Source organism: Lagenorhynchus albirostris, chromosome 19 (assembly GCF_949774975.1).
Source record: "Lagenorhynchus albirostris chromosome 19, mLagAlb1.1, whole genome shotgun sequence".
NCBI lineage: Eukaryota > Metazoa > Chordata > Mammalia > Artiodactyla > Delphinidae > Lagenorhynchus > Lagenorhynchus albirostris.
The window spans coordinates 6,260,390-6,282,324 of record NC_083113.1 but is presented as its reverse complement, the minus strand read 5'-3'; the positions used below and the strand labels follow the sequence as shown (position 1 = coordinate 6,282,324).

The 21,935-nt window shown below is 41.5% G+C and overlaps 2 protein-coding genes across 3 annotated transcripts in view; both read left to right on the top strand.

The window, feature by feature from the left end:
• LOC132509835 (zinc finger protein 525-like) overlaps window positions 1-21,935 on the top strand; it is a 293,110-nt gene that overhangs the window by 223,334 nt on the left and 47,841 nt on the right. The window lies entirely within an intron of this gene.
• On the top strand, window positions 6,501-20,903 carry LOC132509780 (zinc finger protein 665-like). Its single transcript, XM_060131231.1, has 4 exons — window positions 6,501-6,546; window positions 8,439-8,519; window positions 13,505-13,631; window positions 18,469-20,903. Exons 2-4 carry the CDS (start codon window positions 8,505-8,507, stop codon window positions 19,914-19,916), a joined length of 1,590 nt encoding a protein of 529 aa, XP_059987214.1. The 5' UTR covers window positions 6,501-6,546; window positions 8,439-8,504; the 3' UTR covers window positions 19,917-20,903.

Genomic DNA, 21,935 nt, shown 5'->3' with positions numbered 1-21,935 from the left:
AGGTGTAAGAACATCATTTCCATTTCTATTCCCCTAAAACCCCAGAGGCAGAGACCAACTCTGATCCAGGGAGTGTAGATCTTTGATCCAGGGAGTGTAGGTCAAGAGGAATCTGACAGTTTAAACCCGGGAGGCAGAGACCAACTCTGATCCAGGGAGTGTCAGTCAAGAGGAATCTGACAGTTTAAGTCAAAAGCATTGCTTTATATCATCAATGTAAAAAAAAAAAAACAACTTTAAAAACACATGTTGTCTTTGGTTCTTTATATTTAATTTGTTGATCTGGAGGTAAATTGTTATTTCATAAATATGATTGAAATTAAGCCAAATGGCATCTACTTTTTTCAATCAACTGAAATTGTCTTTTGGCCAAATTTAAGGTCATACTTGCTGCCTTTTCGATGTGTGTGTTGTAAGGACAAATACGAATTTAATCTAAGAGACTTAATTCCTCTTGTATGTGACAGGAAGAGACACAACACAGGCACAAGGAGCATGCAGGCTCCTTCAATGCCATTCAAAGGCATAAACGCTGAGGTTCTTGGGCATGTTTGTTATTATCATTATTAGTTTAAATTTTCTAATATTCCATTATCCAAATGTAACATGTGTATTTGTTATTTTTTGAATTTTGCTTGATGTCACATTATGTAGTGACAATGTTAGACTTTACTCCAATCCTGGAACTCTGGAAACTAGCAAAGGTAAAAGAACTCCTTTTCTTCTTTTCTGCAGATGGTAACAGCTTACTTACTAAGAACTATGCTTCCTCTTTAATTTCAGTAAGACTTACAATAGCCCCCTTGTTTACTTTGGAAACAGCAAGAAAAGAATCTGACAAATTACCATCCATTGCTTTATCAACGATTACTGATTTGTTGGTCCTTATATCAGTGGACACAATGCCTGTTAACATGATTTAATCAAAATTAAGTTTTTCTCCTCTCCCAAATGCCTTACTTTTTGGACCACTTTTGAGCTTTGTAATTCAGAGCAACCTTCCTGCCAGAATATCTGCACCCAAGAGTAACTGACTTCAGCATAAAACATCATCTGAGGGGCTTGCCTGGTGGCGCAGTGGTTGGGAGTCCGCCTGCCGATGCAGAGGACGCGGGTTCGTGCCCCGGTCCGGGAGGATCCCGCGTGCCGCGGAGCGGCTGGGCCTGTGAGCCGTGGCCGCTGAGCCTGCGCGTCCGGAGCCTGTGCTCCGCAATGGGAGGGGCCACAGCAGTGAGAGGCCCGCGTACCGCAAAAAAAAAAAAAAAAAAAAAAAAAAAATCATCTGAGAAACTGAGGCTCCTGCCACATGCTCATCCACTCCTCCATGTGGGAGTTTTCCTACCTTGTTTACCCCTGAGTATAAAAGAAAAGCTCTTTTTTTGTCTGACTTTTGAGGCTTTACAAATTTTGTGGCAGGGCAGCTTGCTAGATCTTAGTTCCCCGACCAGGGATTGAGCCGTCCCCCAACAGTGGAAGCACAGAATCCTAACCACTGGACCACCAGGGAATTCCTGGTAATAATCCTTTATAATAAGATCTATCCTTATCTAAGTTTGACACTGGTAAATATTTCAGTCCTTCCACCTGGACTCAAAAATGTATATTCTTTAATTTTTAAGGTCACGTCATACTATATCGTTCTGTTTTTCACATTTTTGAATTGTTAATAATTTGTATCAGTTTCATAATGATATCACAGGGAGACCTGTGTCAAAATCTTCCTGTGATTTAGGAAGTTCCCTTTTTTCCTTGTGAATATGTTAATTTGGCTGCCTTGATAATTATGTAAGGAAGGAAATTCCCCATTAAAAAAAATGGATTCATGACTTTGCCTTATAATCAGCTTCTCCTCCACTGTTCTGTGTTTAATGAAAGCTTCCACCATTGAGTCATCTCCTTGCTTGGAAACATGGAAGTCCACACTGAAACGTCTTTTTTGCCAACACGGCTAGTTTCTTTTCTTTTTTTTAAGCAAGAGAGAGGAGACTTTTATATTAAAAAAATGTGTTGGTTGCAAGACATCTGCAGGGTCTTCCCTGGTGGTCCAGTGGTTGAGAATCCATCTTCCAACGCAGGGAACGCAGGTTGGAAACCCTGGTCGGGGAAGTAAGATCCCACGTGCCACGGGGCAACTAAGCTGGCTTGCGGCAACTACAGAGCCCACACTCTGGAGCCAGCGCACCACAACTAGAGAGAAACGACCCCACCCACCCAGCCACCCCCCCCCCAATGAAAGATCCCTGGTGCTGCAACTAAGACACAACACAGGGCTTCCCTGGTGGCGCAGTGGTTGAGAGTCCGCCTGCTGATGCAGGGGACACAGGTTCGTGCCCCGGTCCGGGAAGATCCCACATGCCGCAGAGCGGCTGGGCCTGTGAGCCATGGCCGCTGAGCCTGCGCGTCCGGAGCCTGTGCTCCGCAACGGGAGAGGCCACAACAGTGAGAGGCCCGTGTACCACTAAGAAAAAAAAAAAAAAAAAAAAAAAAAGACACAACGCAGCTATAAATAAATAAATATTTTTTAAAATATATTAAAAATATGAAAAAAAGCTAAAAAAGAGAACAAAGTCACCATTCTTAATAATTTTCTTCCACATTATTTAAAAAAAAACACTCATAACTACCGTCCCTTTTATTTTCCTTAAAAAAGAAAACTATCAGGCTTAGGCACAAGTTGCTGGTGGCTGCCAACCAAGCTGGCTCTGCACAGCATCTCCCTGCCATGAGCAGTATGTTTGACTCTTCACGTTTTATACTTAAGGCATCTTTTTCTCTTGTCTGACAAAGTGTATGTATTTCCTGCATGCTTTCTTTACAGTTTTGTTACTGAAAACAAACAAAAAAGGCTCCTTTCGGCCCAGGCCTGGCCAGCAGGGCCCTGACGCAGTTTCAGGTGGAGTGCCCGCCTCCCACCAGGCTGGCGTGCCGCCGGCCCATTGGCTTGACGGGGCCAGCAAAGCCCGAGGCCAGCGCCCAGTGACCCGGCAACAGCCCGTGCACGTCCCCTGCTCTGCCCACGGCGAGGCCGCAGAGGACATGGATGGCCTCGTCCCGGTGGTCCACCATCTTGCTCTGCGCGCCATGGAGACCCCCATCGTAGCTGGGCTATAAGGCACCGGGGGCTCCTGCTCGAGGCCACTGTGACGACCCTGCTGGGCCCTGTGGGGAGCCCGGGGAGGGGCGGGGGGTGGCTGGATGAGAAGTTATTGCTTGAGAGATCGAGACCAGTGTCTTCCCAAGGGCGTCCCCGGTGCCGCCACCCGCCAACACGGATAGTTTCAAACATTGCATAATAATCTATCTAACGCACATCCCAAAATTTATTCCAGTCGCTGCAAATTTTAAAAATGGGATGTTGGGGACTTCCCTGGTGGTCCAGTGGCTAAGACTCCGTACTCCCAATGCAGGGGGCCTGGGTTCGATACCTGGTCAGGGAAATGGATTCCACGTGCTGCAACTAAGACCCGGCCCAGCCAAAAATAAATAAAATAAAAATGTGATGTTGTTTGCATGTTGTGTTACACCAGGACATTCTGCTCATTTTGTCTGAAAATATTTTAAATATGCTAATAGTCCTATGTAAACATCATATTACAATTGATTGCTGTTTCTCTATGGATGAAATCTTCCACCTGCAGGGATGTGGGAAAACATACTGCAATAAATGTTTAATGACAGATATTGCCATAGAAATATTGAGGGCAGAAATGAAGTTATTGCATAGTCGATAATCTAGATTTACCTTCTTTAGGGTTCATATTAAAGAGAATATACCTCCCCAGTAAATGTCCTTAGAAACATGGCAAAGTTAATTATTCCTTAGATGAGAATAAATCCCAATGTCTTCTGAATACTATATATTTTACAGGGTCTATTATCCACACCTAACAGAACTTTCAGCAATAGAACACAAACAGCTAAAATACATTACAGTTTAAAAATAAAAGGTAAATTTCTACTTATTCTCATAATGAACATATTGTGAATTTGAAATTGCATTATATTTAGTTATTGTTGACTTAAGTATATTAGGATGTAAACAAGTTTTTCTCAAAGATATTTTAAGGTAATTCAGCACAAACATGGAATACGATAAGTATTTTACAAAATAAGGCAATTCTTATGGCTGAAAGCCAAAGACAATAACAAATGAGAAATATATGATTATATGTGTAGAAGAATAAAAAAAGGCAATTCTCATCAAAAGAAAAATTTTTTTCTTTTATTTTCCTTTCTCTTTTTATTTTATCTATGTGAAATGATGGATGCTAATGCTAATTAAACATATTGTGGTAATCATTTCACAATATAGGAAAGTCAGACTATTGCTGTACACCTTAAACTTATATACTGATGTATGTAATTGTATAAAGAGTTGTTTATACAATTCTTATACGTCGCTGTGTAAACAGTTGGTTTCAAAACGGCAAATAGGGGACTTCCCTGGTGGTCCAGTGGTTAACACTCAGCAATCCCAATGCAGGGGGCCCGGGTTCCATCACTGGTCAGGGATCTAGATCCTGCATGCCTCAACGAAGACCCCGCGCAGCCAAATAAAAGGTAAATATTAAAACACACAGAGAGAGCAGCTTCAAGATGGCGGAAGAGTAAGACGCAGAGATCACCTTCCTCCCCACAGATACATCAGAAATACATCTACAGGTGGAACTGCTCCTATAGAACACCTACTGAACGCTGGCAGAAGACCTCAGACCTCCCAAAAGTGTGGATGGAAGGCTTTTGGTGCCCCAGCCAGAAGTCAGTGCTGTGCCTCTGAGGTGGGAGAGCCAAATTCAGGACACTGGTCCACAAGAGACCTCCCAGCTCCACGTAATATCAAACAGTGAAAATCTCCCAGAGATCTCCATCTCAATGCCAAGACCCAGCTCCACTCAACAACCAGCAAGCTACAGTGCTGGACACCCTTTCCAAACAACTAGCAAGACAGGAACACAGCCCCATCCATTAGCAGAGAGGCTGCCTAAAATCATAATAAGTCCACAGACACCCCAAAACACACAGTGACAAACACACATACAAAACGGTAAATGGGACTTCCTGGCGGTCCAGTGGTTAAGACCCTGCACTCTCACTGTAGGTGGTGCGGAGCTAAGATCCCACATGCCCCGTGCTGCGGCCCAAAAGTAAATAAATAAAAAAAATTAGGCGAGGGCTTCCCTGGTGGCACAGCGGTTGAGAGTCCGCCTGCCGATGCAGGGGACGCGGGTTCGTGCCCTGGTCCGGGAGGATCCCACATGCCGCAGAGCGTCTGGGCCCGTGAGCCATGGCCGCTGGGCCTGCGCGTTCGGGGCCTGTGCTCCGCCACGGGAGAGGCCGCGGCAGTGGGAGGCCCGCGTAACTTAGGCTAAAACAGCAAATAATTAAAACCCGTTAGCAAAAAGAAAGAACAATACAATTTATAACAATTTTTTTTTTAATTTATAACAATTTTTAAACATATTTATTTTTTTATTCAGGCCGCGCTGTGAGGCATGCGGAATCTTAGTTCCCTGACCAGGGATGCAACCCGTGCCCCCTGCAGTGGGAGTACAGAATCTTAACCACTGGACCACCAGGGAAGTCCCAATTTACAACAATTTTTGAAAACGTTTTGCTCTTTTTAAAGCAACAGTTACTGACCTAAATTATCACTTGCCTTAGTCCTCCAGTCTCAGACCCTACGACTTGTCCCTGAGTCTCTGGAACTAAGCAAATTGTTGAATTTGGCCTCTGGAGTGAAAGGGGAGTAGAAACGGAGAAGCTGTTCTGCAGGGTGTCAGTATGAAATAGCCCATTCAACACAGGGAGAGTTTTGTATTTCTCATTCTAGTGTGTAATACAGAGACAAGTTCAGCTTTTTGTTTTTTGTTTTTTGCGGTATGCGGGCCTCTCACCGTTATGGCCTCTCCCGCCGCGGAACACAGGTTCCGGACGCGCAGGCCCAGCAGCCATGGCTCACGGGCCTAGCCGCTCCGCGGCATGTGGGATCCTCCCAGACCGGGGCACGAACCCATGTCCCCTGCATAGGCAGGCGGACTCTCAACCACTGCGCCACCAGGGAAGCCCACAAGTTCAGTTCTTAAATTAATTCTAATTGCACAAAATCTTCCTGGATCCAACCACTGACTCATGTCAACTACTCTGGAAGACCCACATTTCCAGAAATATGAATACCTTTGGGCTCATTAGCAGGACACGAGAGCAACCTACTAGGGAAAATAGCTTTTATTTAAACCATATTCTACTTGTTTAGAGGAAACATCTTCGTTTTCGACATAACTGGTCCCCACAAATGTAACCTTTAGCTTAAAATTGTTACAGACTGCAACTTAAGCCCGTCAAGTACAAGCACCTTCCAAGCACCTTCCGGGCCCGCCCCCTTCCCACCCTCCCTTGGTCCCTGCTTGCACCTGGGTTCCCCTCACCTCCCCCAACCCAGTCCTTAGCGCTCCACCTAGGCCCCGCCCCACCTCTTCACCATGCGCATGCGCACTTCTCTACGGACCCGGAAACGGAATGCTTACAACGAAGGTTACACTGCAGAACGTAAGTTTCTCTTTTCTAGTTTAAATCTGTGCTTCGCGGTCCCTTTACTCCATCCTTAGGGTGCTGGAGTCACTGCGGTGTTTAAACTCCCACTCCCGCCCCTCCTCCCATCACTGTTACAGATCGTGGACCGTTTCCCTTTGGGTTTTAAATTTCTCTGCGTCCAGTACCGAAGCCCTTGCCTTTTCTGCTTTCGGTCCACGTAGACACCGCCTTTCGCTACATTTTCCTGCTTAAAACCCTTCAGTACCTCCAACCTGCTTGTAAAGTCCTCTTCCGTGAGGTGGATTCGAGCTCCCCAGCCTCGCCCTCCGCCTCCGTAGGGCAGCTCCGGCCGCAGTGCTGCTGGAGAGGCCGCGTCCTCTCCCCGGTCCTGGGGTTCTGGAGAGTCCTCCCCTCTCCTGAGACCCCTTCCCTCTTAGACCCTCTGTCCTCGCCTCTTACTCAGACCGGTCTTTCTGCTCCGCAGGCCTCCCCTTCCTGGTCAGCTCTTCCTCAGACCCCGTGTAGGGGGAGGTGACCTGGGCCAACCTTGTGACACATAGTGTTCTTCGGTCCCGAGTTCCAAACTGTCTGACAGTATGCGGGCGTCTTATTCAGTCGCCATCCTCGTAAATACAGGGGCGAGGGGGATCAGGAGAAGCAGAGACAGAGAGCGACTGAGAGAAACAGAAAAACTGAGGAGGATAAAGAATGAGGGAGAACCACTGGGAACATAGAGGGACTTGGAAATAGACAGTAAAGTGAAAGTGATTAAGCCTGGAAGGTAGCAGGTGAATAAAATAAAGAAGTAAATAAAAAAGCCGGATCTCCAGGGATTGGAGAGCAGCAAGGGGTGAGGGGCTCTGGATCAGTGATGGGAGGGTGGTGACAATGGTGAGGCGTTTCAGACAGAGGGTCCGGGAGAGGATAAAAGGTGGAACCATGGCCTTCAGAGCATCATGGTGCTGGGAGAGAAGGAGAGGAAAAATATGGACTACTAGATGCAGAGAGAGCAGGAAGGAAGCATAGCCACCTGGGGTGCCAGAGAGTGGGGAGGAAGAGAGTGTAACAGGGAGAGAAGGTGTAAACAGAGGGCAGAGAGGGAACAGAAATGGGGGGAAGAAAGGCAGAAATACATAAAAATGTAGGTCATCCGAAAGGTTAGGGAGAAAGATCATCAATAGGGGGAACAGGTTGCAGAGTGCGGCAAGACAGGAGTGAGAAAATAAATAGAGAGGAGGGCAGAAACAGCAGGAGAGTAGAGGGGAGCAAAGAGGCAGAGACGTAGAAAGAAGTAGGGAGACAGATAAACAGAATGAAACGGAAACACATAGTAGTGCAGGTAGAGTCCTAGAGATTATCATACTCAGTGAATTAAATCAGATAAATAGACACATGATATCACTTATATGGGGAAAGCTTAAAAAAATGGTACAAATGAACGTATTTACAAAGCAGAACTAGACTCAACAGACGTTGAAAACAAACTTATGGTTCCCAAAGGTGGAAGGAGGGGGAGGGATAAATTGCGAGTTTGGGATAAAGAGATACACACTACTATATATAGAATAATTAAAGCAACAGTGACCTATTGTATAGCACAGGGAACTATATTCAATATTTTATAATAACCTATAATGGAAAATAATCTGAAAAATATATTCAATAAAAAAAGGATAACCTACACTATTTGATCTTCAAAGATCTATCATGCACTGAAAAAACATAAGTGTAGGAACTTACTTGTTGTTCTCTGTGTGGGATTTTACTGTCCTGAATCCCTCCTGTGACAGTGAGCAGCAGAGGACTGTCTGTTCCTCCTGCTGAGGTCTTCCCTGTGTGTGTGGTTGTGAGTCAGGAAGGGGGTGTGTCGATTCTAAGCATTAAACAGCATCTTTCCAACTTTCAAGATCGACCTCTAAAGACTCCTATTGCCTGAGGAAGAAGCCCGGAAGAGGAAAGAAAAGGAGTCAGAAATGGCTCTTTCTCAGGTAAAGTCATTTTCTCTGTTGATTCTTCAGTCTGTCCTTCCTGAGATGCCCTTCTTTGGACTCACTAATCTTGTCTGCCACCTGTACATTCACAGTCATCCAGGGCCTTCCCTCAAGGCCTGTCATCTCCACTTAGATCCCATCTCCCCATGACCCAGTGACCTGGGACTTGTGAAGGGGCTCCACTGGGCCTAGTCCTGGGCAGGGCTTCACACCCATGTGAAGTGTCACGGTGTCAGTGCTACTGGGCAGCAGGGATTGTTGAGGGGCCCCATCTCAGTGCACTGTCTGCTCTCTGAAAACCAGAATAAAGAAGCTGTACATGCAAGTCAGGTAATAATATGCACTTATGCCCGGTAAATTTTAGCAAACAGACTACAGCAAATACGTTGTGACTTTTCATGCTGCATTAGAAACGAAATGGATGTGTCACTGATTTAAAAATCGTAACGATGGGAAATGGAATGGAAAGTTCAGAGATACATCAGTGATAGAGGGTGTTTCATTCTATTATTGATTTTAAACTTTGAAATCAACCTAAATCTCTGACACATGGAGATTCTTAGCCCATTTTCATCATCTCCGGTCCTTGGAGGTTACTTTTCGCTGTTGGTTGCCTCCTCTGACACATAGAAGTTTCTCATTCTGATGCAGGTAAGTTTCCAGCTTTATACTTTGCTGGTAGATACCGGGTTTCCCAGCACCGTTTGTTCCTGAGACTGTCCTTTTTCTATTGTGTGGTCTTGGCACCCTTGAAAATGCGTTCTATGTATATGCAAAATTAATTTTGAGTGTTCTGTTCTGTTGCATTACTTTACGTATCTGTGTTTATGCCAGTACCACACCATCTTGATTATTTCGTGATATGTTTTGAAGTCTATAAAGGGTGCCCTCTATTTTTCTTCTTTGTCAAGAGTATTTTGGAGATTTGGGAGATTCCCTATGAACATTAGCATAGTTACTTCTATTTCTGCAAAAATTGCCATGGGACTTTTGATAGGGATTACATTGAATCTATACAACACTTTGGGTAATAGGGTCATTTTAAGAATATTTAGTCTTTCAGTCCATGTGTATAGGATGTTTATTTGTATCTCCTTGTGTGTCTTTTAGCAACATTTAATAGTTTTCAGTGTACAAGTCTTTTGCCTCCCTGGTGAATTTCTTACTAAGTATTCTATCCCTTTGATGCTCTAGAAATACGATTGTTTTCTAATTTTCTATTGACATTGTTCACTGTGTATAGAAATGCACATGGTTTTTGGGCATTGATTTTTGGTATCCTGCAACTTTTCTAGAGTTGTTTTTTGATGTAGCAGTTTCCTCGTGGAATCTTTACTGTTTTTTTTTTTTAATCTTTACTGTTTTTACATATAAAAGTTATCATCTATGAAGAAAGATAATTTTACTTTTTTCAATTCGGGTAACTTTCTTTTTCTTGTCTAATTTCTCTGGTGAGGGCTTTCTGTACTTTGCTGGACAGTAGTGCAGAGAGTGTGTATCCTTGCCTTCTTCCTGATCTGAGAAGGAAAGCTTTCTAGCTGAGTGTTTATATCTCTCTTTTTTTCTTTTTGGCCTTGTGGTGGGATCTTAGTTCCCTGACCAGCAACTGAACCTGGGCCACGGCAGTGAAAGTGCCGAGTCCTACCCACTGGACCGCCAGGGAATTCCCAGTGTTTTTATATCTTGAAACATAGTTGAATTTTGTGAAATGCAGTTTTCTGCATCAATTGAGACGATCATATGTTTTTTTCCTTTATTCTGTTAATGTGGTATATGACATTAATTGATTTTTGTATGTTGAGTCATCCTTGCTTATAGTAATAAAATCCACTTGGTCATGATGTAAAATCATTTTAATGTGTTGTTGAATTTGGTTTGGTACTATTTTGTTGAGGATTTTTCAGTATTCATGAAGGATATTGGTTTGTAGTTTTCTGTGTTTCGTGTGTCTTTCTCTGGGCTTGGTATAGAATCATGCAGGCTCCACAGAATGAGTTTCCCAGTGTTCCCTCTACAGCTCTTCGGAAGCTTGGAAGCTTTTTATCAGGATCAGAGGTAATTCTTCTGTAAATATTTGGTAGAATTATGCAGCAAACTGATATGGTCTTGGCTTTTTCCTTGTTCAGGATTTCAGATTGCTGCTTGAACCTCTCTAGTTATAATTCTTTTCAACTTTTTTATTACTTAAAGATTAGAGCTTAATAGGTTGTATGTTTCAATGAATTTACCTGTATCTTCTAGATTATGCAATTTGTAAGTATTATTGTTCATAGAACCCCTTATAGTTTGTTTTTTTAATTTATATATTTATTTTTGGCTGCGTTGGGTCTTTGTTGCTGCGTATGAGCTTTCTGTAGTTGCGGTGAGCTGGGGCTACTCTTCATTGCAGTGTATGGGCTTCTCACTGAGGTGAGAAGCTTCTCGTTAGGGAGCATGGGCTCTAGGCGCATAGGCTTCAGTAGTTGTGGCACGTGGGCTCAGAAGTTGTGGCTCGCGGGCTGTAGAGCACAGGTTCAGTAGTTGTGGTGCACGGACTTAGTTGCTCTGCAGCATGTGGGATCTTCCCAGACCAGGGCTCGAACCCTTGTCCCCTGCATTGTCAGGCGGATTCTTAACCACTGCGCCACCAGGGAAGCTCCTCGTTTTGCTAAATTTGATTTTATTCTTTTCTACTTCCTTGAGTAGTAAAAATAGATTTCTGATTTGACTTCCCTGTTAGTACGGCTTTCGCTACCTTTTATAAATTTTTGTATGTTTTCATTTTCATCCAGATATATTAAAAATTCCTTTGTGATTTCTTCTTTGACCCATTGGTTATTTATGAATACGTTGTTTTATTTCCACGTTTTGGGGATTTTTCTGTTTTCATTCTGCTGTTTATTTCTAATTTTATTGCTTTGTGGTTTGAGAAAATTCATTATGCTCTCAGTCTTCTTAAAATTGTTAAGATTTCTTTTATGTCCTAACATGTGGTCTCTCATGGAAAATGTTTTATTTGTTCTTGAGAAGTGTGTGTTTTCTGCTGTTGTTGGGTAGAGTGATTTGTACATGTCTGTTAGGTCCAGTCGGTCTATAGTGTTGTTCAAGTCCTCTGTTCCCTTATTGATGTTCTCTTTGGTTCCACCCATCGAAAAAACTGGGATGTTAAAGTCTCATAGGATTATTGTGCTGCTATTTCTCTCTTTGTTTCTGTTAGTGTTTCCTTCATTTTTGGAGGGACCTCTAATGTTAGATATATAAGTACTTAAAATTATATCTTCTTAGGGAATTGATTCTTTTAGTAATATATATTGTCCTTTGTCTCTTGTATCAGATTTTGTCTTTAGTTTATTTTGTCTGACATTATGTAGTCGCCCCTGCTCTCATTAGGATGGAATATTTTTTTCCATCCTTTCACTTTTTACCTTCCCATGTCCTTAGATTTGTGAATGTTCACAGTTGCAGCTCTGACGCACTCTCTGTGTGTCTCTCGCTCTTGTTCCCTGTTTTCCTCCTGTTAATTCCTCTGGTGGTCGCTGCTCAGGCACACTGTACAGTGGTGAAAGGCAGGAGCCCTGGCCAGCCCCCTTCACTCCACTTCAGAGGGAAAGCATTGAGGGTTTCCTTCTGATTTTAATGTTTGGTAAAATGTTCTTGCTTCATAACAATATATTTTTTTCTATATTCCTTTTTGTCATGATTTTTAATTCTCCAGGAAGTTTTAAACTTTTTATTGTGATAAGTCTTTTTCTTAATATGTTAAATTAATGTAATAACGTCTAATTTTGAGTCAGTGTTTTATAAGTGGAATACACAAACTCTGTTCTGCATTTGTTAATACCTACCTATTTTAATTTTAGTGGATAAAATTGTACTTATATTCTTCAATTTAGGTGTTGTATAGAGATAGGAGTTAAAAGTTTTGTATTTTTCTCTTTATGTTTGTACCATTTTTCTTTTACTAGACTACTATAGAATAATGTTGATGAAGTAAATTAAGTGCAGGTAATACTTTCTTGTTCTTCGAAAATGCTGAAATAAATGTGGATGAAAATGATAACAGAAAATGTTATCCAAAAATATGTCAATAGACAACTCCTATCTTTTTTTTTTTGTCCAAGCCAAGCAGCTTGAGGGATCTTAGTTCCCCAACTAGGGATTGAACCCAGGGCCACAGCAGTGAAATTGCCGAGACCTAACCACTGGACCACCAGGGAACTCCTGCCTTTTCAATTAATTGTGTGTTTACATGTGTGTGCACGAGTGCATGGAAGTGCAAGTCCATGGTTTTGATAAAGACATCATTATTTCAAACCTATCTTTTTGCATTTGAAATTATATCTTAAATGTATTCCTTGGTCTCGAATTTTTTCTACAGTATTGTGTTAATGGTTTAAATAGCAATACGATTACTAACATTTTATGTGCATCTGTGTGTGAGCTGACACAGTACTATCCTTTGTAAGATTGGAACAGGTCATCTCTGATGAGCTTTTATGTTTATAACAATTTCATACATGTGAAGAATTTATTTAGAATGATACTAGCATATAGGAATTGTTCCAACACTTCTAGTCATTGCTCTTGTTATCATTATCATAATTGCAGATTTTGACCTTTCTGTAAAGCCACTGTGGACTTTGTCATCTCTGAAGGCACCACTGATACTGTAGCTCATTTAGATTTTGAATATCATGCAGTGTGTAAAACATAATATGTAACACTTCTGCATAGACAACCTGTTATTGAATTTTATTTCTAAGTTTTTCGTGTGTTGTCTGGAAAAATGAAAAATCTACATTGATTGGAGGATATCATAATTGCTATGAAAAGGCATAAGAAATTAAAATTAGAGACCCATAATTTCCCTAAATACCTTTACATGGATCTGTCAGACTACATACTTCCACTGAATTGATCCTTACCACTCTCTCCTCTTCTCATTTTGTGTGATAATAAGAACTCTCTTCTTGGCCCCTTGATGAGATATGTTTTCATTTCAGGCACCGTTGACATTCAAGGATGTGGCCATAGAATTCTCTCGGGAGGAGTGGGAATGCCTGGACCCTGATCAGAAGGCCTTTTATGTGGATGTGATGTTGGAGACCTACAGCAACCTGATCTCCCTGGGTGAGGATAACTTCCATTCAGAAGTTGGGATATGCCTTTTGGGTATCTTTGCATTTTCCCTCTGTGCCCCTTGGGAGCCCTTGTTTTGCTTGACTGATCTGAAATCCCTGTTGACTCAGATATGAAAAGCTTCATGATGTGATATCATGAGTTTAAGCTTCACTTTTCTGCAAATGATCTATCCATTTCATGATACGTCAGGCATTGTTCCAGAGCTTAAGTATTTATAAAGCTCAGGGCAAACTTTTCAAATAACGAATTCTCTTTTTTCTACCCCCGTGCTTTCGATTCACTACTTCTTGGAAGAGAGCTAATTATCTGCATATTACACTGTTCCCTCTGCATTCAGAAGGAGGCAAGTGGTGGAGCAATCGGTGAAATATTTTTCCAGACCCACCCGTCATGTCCTCACTCCTCAGCTGAACAAAGAGCTGGGATTCTGGAAGAGCCACAGATCTTATTTATTTCTTTTGAGAAGCAGAAATTTCTATTTCTGATCTGAATATTATTTGCATTTTGGAACAAGAGGAAGAGCCCTAGCCTCTGAAGAGTGATGTGAAAATAGCAAAAAACCAAGGGGGTGGGAATTTATCAAAAGTGTGAACACAGGTTAGGTCTCAGAAGGGCAGAAAAGAAGCGGCAGCATTAGTAGTCTTTGGGTAACTCTACCCAAGTGGGAGAGTTCTTTCCGAAAATAGAAGTTTATTTATTGTGAACTCTGAGAGGACATTTTTCTTATTCCTGGGTTATCATTCTGTCATTCAACGTGTAAAATGTATTCTTTCACCCTCTGGTGGGGCTGCAGCCCCATCAGAGACAAAGGCAAAGTCTTTTTTTTTTTTTTAATTTATTTATTTTTATTGATTTATTTTTGGCTGTGTTGGGTCTTCGTTGCTGCGCACGGGCTTTCTCTAGTTGCGGTGAGCGGGGGCTGCTCTTCGTTGTGGTGCGCGGGCTTCTCATGGCGGTGGCTTCTCTTGTTGCGGAGCACGGGCTCTAGGCTCGCAGGCTTCAGTAGTTGTGGCACGTGGGCTCAGTAGTTGTGGCTCACAGGCTCTAGAGCACAGGCTCAGTAGTTGTGGTGCACAGGCTTAGTTGCTCCGCGGCAGGTGGGATCTTCCCGGACCAGGGCTTGAACCCATGTCCCCTGCATTGGCAGGCAGATTCTTAGCCACTGCGCCACCAGGGAAGCCCAAAGGGTAAAGTCTTTATCATGATATATGCTCTGCCATGTGGCCCCTGTGAACTAGATTTTACTTGACTTTGAGGAGCGTGAAGAGGGTTGTTTTAACGGCATCTTTTGCCCCCTTCATTTCTCTTTCCGTACTTGACTTCATTGGGTGCTCAGTTCTCAGTCCATATCATAAGAGTTGATGCCTCCAGACTCCAGTCTCTGGGCCTTTCTCAGTTTTATCCCTAGTTGTGTTCTTATATGACCTAATCAGAAGATGGGAAAACACTGGCTGCTCTTTCATTCCATCTGGCACCTCAGAACCGGCATGGAGCTGTCTCAAACCCCGTCTGCTTGTTTAGATTTCACAGCCATTTCTCCTGTTCTGATTTTGCCGCACACTTCAGGGGTGTGTGAAACAGAGAGGCAGATTGGATCTTGTGTAATTTTTACAGAGCAAAACTATAAAGACAGAGAGTGGACAGAGAGATCCTCTTTTTATTTCCCAGTCCCTCACGGGGGGAATATGTGAATCTTTCAGGCTCTCAGTTTGGCATCTTGGATAGAACGCATGGTTTCTTCTCGAGGGCTGTAATATCTGACCCCCATATCTTGTATTGTTTTCGCTCTTGTACTGCTCTACCAAGTCCGTAATGCAGACTCTCCTGATTTCATATTCTTCTAAGTTTGCATGATTTTGCCTTTCGAAACTTGCTTTTGAAATACATATTCCTAGAGTCTGAAATTTTATCCAGTTTCTTTGCTGTGATAATCCACCTGTAGCAGACAGCTACGGATGGACTCTCTGTGGAGTGGGTTTACTGGGTGACAGGAAATTTTCGTTGGAGAATGCTTTCCCTCACATGCTGTAATATTTTCCTGCTCCACAGTAAGTCGCCACTTGAAGCTACTCAGTAGAGTGGTCTGCGTGTTGTAGGACATGAGATAGAAAGTATCACGAGAGCCTGACTGAGAAGCCTTTCCCGTATTTTTTCTGGCTTTGAGGACTGTCACAAAAGCCTCTCTTACGGGCACTGTGACAATCTTGTTTCCATGTACTAATGACCATCCCCTATGAGCCTCAGGAAATGATGTAGGAATTTATCCCAGGAAAACTTTGTCCAAGTTCTCCTCTTCCTGATGCCAGACCCCAGGGTTGGAGGGTCTGACGTGGGGCTCAGAACTCGCAATCCTGTGGGAAGACCTCGGTAATACAATTATTCTCCAGTTTGTCTGTCACCCACACAAAGTATGGGATTTGGTGGTATCATGGGCCCGCCCCCTCCTATGTATCTCCTTGTGGTTTTTTCTTTATGTCTGGTAGGTTTCTTTATGTTCTGGTAGGTTTCTAGTAGGTTTCAGTCTTTTTCAGCCATGGTTGTTGTCATTTGTGTGTGCTCCTGAGAGGAGGTGAACTTAGGGTCCTTCCACTCCGCTATCTTGGCTGCTCTCCTCTTGTACAGTTATATTCACACAGATGGACAATCACAAGCTGTGCTCCCAATATGCATATACCCTGTGCTCCACTCATGCCCTTTCTCAGACCTGACCCTTCCTGACGTGGTACTTTGACGTAGATGGAACCACTGTTACTTGCTCACGTATTTATGTTGTTCCCCTGATTGTCTCAGTTTCCGCAGCACTCCTTCACCCATCCCTCCACCTTCCACATTACTCAGACTGTAAAAATGATCCCTCTTTTTCTGTCGAATAACTTTCTCATGACGTGACCGAAATCACTATGTGCAGCTGTGATGATTCAGAAACCATTTTCAGGAGTGGTGGCTGAATAACATTATCGGTTACATGGCTCCCTTCTTTTGCGTCTCTCTTGGAGTTTTCTTTTTAAACTCCTGGTATTTGTTTTAATATTTTGTAATCTGTACTGCCTGGGTGGGCAGTCATGCTTGAGAATATGTTGTCTTAGTGTGGAAGTTCAGGTTCAAATCCTGTTCCTCTCAGTACTTTCTATATCAATTGCAGTCATGTACATAAACGTGTGAGTCTACTTCCCTGATTTTAAAAATTGTGTTGATTTCCATCAAGCCTTTTAAACAAATTAGTGCCATTAGATGGCTTAGAATCTTGTATGGTTTATAGTAAAGATTGAAAAGTTACTTTTTATAAATAGTTATATTAATATTCTGTCATGTTTACTGTCATATCACTTTGTATCCTATCTTGTATGCTTTTCATCTCCAGTTTGTTCTAAACAACGTTGTGTCTGACCCTAGTTAATAAATATACAAATTGCTCACTCTTTATTACATATATTTTAGAGGCAATGAACTGGACAATTTAAGTGCTCTGTGAAGGTAGGGAATTGCTCTGTTTATTGGCTATTAGGTTAGGTAACTCTAGAATAGTACATTTATTAATTTTTTTGGTGTTTTTAAAAATTTATTTATTTTATTTTTGGCTGCACTGGGTCTTTGTCGCTGTGAGCAGGCTTTTCTGTAGTTGCGGCGAGTGGGGGCTACTCTTCATTGCAGTGTGCGGGCTTCTCATTGCGGTGGCTTCTCTTGTTGCAGAGCATGGGCTCTAGGCACACGGGCTCAGTAGTTGTGGTGCACGGGCTTAGTTGCTCCGCAGCATGTGGGATCTTCCTGGACCAGGGCTCGAACCCGTGTCCCCTGCATTGACAGGTGGATTCTTAACCACTGCACCACCAGGGAAGCCCCATTTATTAATTTTTAATTGTAATTTATATATGATGGTTTTTCAGCATTTATTATAGACTACAACTGACATGTACCACTTGTTAATGTAGTAAAATATGTATTCTTTATGGGTACATAGTTTTATAGCAGATATTTAGAAAAATATTTTTTTTTAATTGTGTTATCAAATTCTTCATTTTCTATATGCTGTATTTTGTAATTCTATACTGCTAGTTATTTAAATTATTCATTAGATAAGTCTGTTTTGGATTATGTACCATTACAGTATGGTAATGTACAGTATTGTATGTTCTTTAGCATTGATTTATGTACCATAGTATGGAGAATATATGTACAGTATAATATTTTTTGCATCCTCATTTATGAGACCACAGTATGTTTATTGTTAATTGATATATGCTTTGGTGGGAAAATGTTGTTTCTTCAAGAGCTAACATAAGTTTGTCTAGTGTGAATGTTTCTGTTATAGGGTGTTAGAACTAGGCTACCCTAATATTAATTTGAATTACATGTAATCACTCTTTCTTTAGTAAAGAGGCCTATTCTTGGGGCTTCCCTGGTGGTGCAGTGATTGAGAGTCCATCTGCCGATGCAGGGGACACGGGTTCGTGCCCCGGTCCGGGAAGATCCCACGGGCCACGGAGCGGCTGGGCCCGTGAGCCAAAAAAAAAACCAAAAAAGAGTCCTATTCTTTTAGTGTTCCTAAAATTTTTAAGGTCATGATTGGGAAGTTTCATAACCTTTTTGGACATAAGTGTTACTTTGTGTTTATTTTACTTTATTTTGGCCATGCTGTGTGGCTTGAGGCATCTTAGTTCCTGGACTAGGGATCGAACCCGTGCCCCCTGCAGTGGGAGTGCAGAGCCCTAACCACTGGACCACTGGGGAATTACATACTTTTGGTTTAATATCATACATTCAACATTAAACGTTTACTCATGAATTGTAATGAATAATACACCTTATGGTTCTTTGTATCTTGTAGATATCTCTCATATACATGTGATCAAGAAATTACAACCAAGAGCAAACAGTGATAGAGGAGAAGTATTCCAAACAGTGATGTTGGAAAGACAGAAAAGCCATGAAATGAAACATTTTTACTTCACAGAAATCCAGGAAGATGACTTTGGGTGTCAGTGGAAGGATGATGAAAGAAATTACAAAGGAATGTCTGTAGCCTGTAAGGAAAATGTAACTCACAGAAGAGATCGACATAGTAGGTGGAATTCAGGAAAGAAGCCCATTGAAAATAGGCTTACATTAAGCTTTCAGGATGAATTGCATATATTTAAGAACGATATTTACAAATGTAATGAGTGTGGCAAAGCCTTTAATCATGGCTCATCCCTCCGCAGACACCAGATAATCCATACGGGAGAGAAGTTATATAAATGTGGGGTATGTGGCAATGTTTTTCGTCTAAAGTCACACCTTGTAAGTCATTGGACAACTCATACCCGTGAGAAAACTTACAAATGTAATGACTGTGGCAAAAGCTTTAATCATGGCTCATCCCTCCGTAGACATCAGATGAGCCATACCGGAGAGAAACTGTATAAATGTGATGTATGTAGCAAAGTGTGTAGTCAGAATTCCTCCCTTAAACGTCATCAGAGGATTCATACCGGAGAGAGACCTTACCAATGTAATGAGTGTGGCAAAACCTTTAATCGTGGCTCTCACCTCTCCACACACGAGGTAATCCATACAGGAGTGAAATTATGTAAATGTGATGTGTGTGGCAAAGTCTTTAGTCAAAATTCATGCCTTAGAATCCATCGGAGAATTCATAACGGAGAGAAACCTTACAAATGTAATGAGTGTGGTAAGGTCTTTCGTCAAAATTCACATCTTGGAAGACATCAGAGAATTCATACTGGGGAAAAACCTTACAAATGTAAAGAGTGTGGCAAGGTCTTTAATCAATATTCAAATCTTGCAAGTCATCAGAGAATTCATACTGGAGAGAAACCTTACAACTGTAACGTGTGTGGCAAGGTCTTCAGTCAAAATTCAAATCTTGTAAGTCATCAGAGAATTCATACGGGAGAGAAACCCTATAAATGTAACGAGTGTGGCAAATTCTTTAATCAAAAGGCATACCTTACAAAACATCAGAGAGTTCATAATGAAGAGAAGTCTTACAAATGTAATGTGTGTGGCAAGGTCTTCAATCGAAATTCAAATCTTGAAAGTCATCAGAGAATTCATACTGGAGAGAAACCTTACAAATGTAATGAGTGTGGCAGGTTCTTTTCTCAAAAGCCAAACCTTGGAAAGCATCAGAGAGTTCATACTGGAGAGAAATCTTACAGATGTAATGAGTGTGGGAAGGTCTTCAGTCGAAATTCACTTTTTGCAATTCATCAGAGAATACATAATGTAGAGAAACCTTTCAACTTTAATGGAGTTGAAATGCCTTTACTCTGATCTCAACCCTCACTAAATATCTGATAATTTATACGTGAGAGAAACCATGTAAATGTGACATATGTGGGAAGGTCTTCATTCAAAATTTACACCTTACAATTCATTGGAGAATTCATAGTGGGGAGAAGCTGAGCAAACGTCATGAATATGGCAAAGATTTTGTGCCTGCAAGCCTCACTTTCTATCAGATAATCTGTAGTGGAGAGAAACCTTACAAATGTAATGAGTATCTCAACGTCTTCAGTCCAAATTCATACCTTAAGATCTGCCAGGTACTTTATACTGGAGAAAATCTTTTCAAATATAATGAGTGTGGCAAATCCTTCAGTGTTCTGTCAAGCCTAACTTACCATCAGGTAATCCATACTGGTGAGAGACTTTAATAATACAGTGATATGACAAGGCTTCTATCAGGCATCCACATCTTATGCTTCATTAGAAAATTCATTCTGATTAGCAACCAGATAAATGCATTTATTGTGGCCAGGCCTTAAGAGGAGAAATTTATTAATTAAAGAACTCATTCTGGAGATTACCTCACAAATGCCACGAATGTGAAATAATAATCTTATTTCTCAGGTAAGACAGTTTATATTTGTGAGTGACAGACCACCTGGAGAACAGTGACCAAAAAGAAGTGGGAGCGTCATCCTTTTCACCTAACAGAAGTCCAGAGGGTGTAGTGTGGGGTGTGATGGGTCCTCTGCTCCTTCTTCATCCATGAGCACTTGGTCCTCACCTTCCTATAGTAACATGACTGCTGTATGACTGAGAAGGGTGAAGGTGGAGGGCAAAAAGCCTTTTCATTTTAAGATTCTGTCTTGTTTTCATGGAAACATTCATCCCAGATATATTCTCTTTGGGTCATGCTCTTGTGACCTGTCTGAGAACTCTGCATCAAGTTCTGGATTCTGAAGATTTTATTCTATACCGTTTTTCCTAAATCTCTTATAGAATAAAGTTTTAAACTTTATTTTAAAGCTTTAACTTTGAGCTAATATTTGTACAGATGTAAAGTTTAAATGGAGATCTCTTTTTTTTTCTTCTTTGAATATTTCATTGGTTAGCACCAGTGTTGGAAAGGCCTTCCTTCATTGAATTGGCTGAGTACCTTTGTCAGAAAGTGGTTGGAAGTACACTTGACCTTGGAACAAGGCATGGAGTTAGGGTTTAGACTCATGACCAGTTGTAAATTCACGTATAACTTAATGTTGTCCCTCTCTATCCGTGGTTCCGCATCCTCAGATTCAACCGGCCACAGATCCTGTAGTACTGTAGTAGTATTTACTGGAAACAATGCCCATATAATTGAATCCACACAGCTCACACCTGTGCTGTTGAAGGGTTAACGGCACTGAAGTAGGGCTCTTTCTGGTTTCCACATTCTGTTCCATTAGTATATTTGTCTGTCACTGCACAAATCCCACCCAGTCTTGATAACTGTCACTATATTAGAAATCTTGAGGTCATGTGGAGTGATTCCAGCCACTTCAGTATTTTTCAGGTATTTTAGCTCTTCTAGTTCTTTTGCCTTTCCCTATTATTTTTAGAAAAATCTTGTTTGAATCTACAGAAATCTTGATTGAAAACACACTAAACCTGTATGTCAATTTGGGGCGTTTTAATATAATTTCTATGTTGTGTCTTCCAGTCAATCTGGTATATTTTGTTAACAATTCAATGAATATGGTATGTTTCGCTCAGATGACCTAAATAGAAGGTCATTTTGTTTCATTAAGGTTGTAGGTTTCAGCATAAAAGTCCTTACTTTGTTAGATTTACACATTTTCCTTCTACTTTTACTTTTTTGAGCAAACATCGTATTATATATTTAATTTCAATTTCCATTTGTAAATTGCATGTGTGTAAAATTACGGTGGATTTTTGCACATTGTACCCTGACACCTTGCAAATTATACTTTTTCTAGAAATTTGTATAGATTGTTTTGATTCTCTACATATATTAATTTATTAAATTTTCTGTTTCTACTGTAACAGATTACCACAAACTGAGGGCCT

What these genes read in the sequence shown, in the direction of transcription:
- LOC132509780 (XM_060131231.1), top strand. An exon ending in CAGCAACCTGATCTCCCTGG is followed by an intron (nt 13,632 to 18,468) that starts GTGAGGATAACT and finishes TGTATCTTGTAG; the next exon opens with ATATCTCTCATATACATGTG.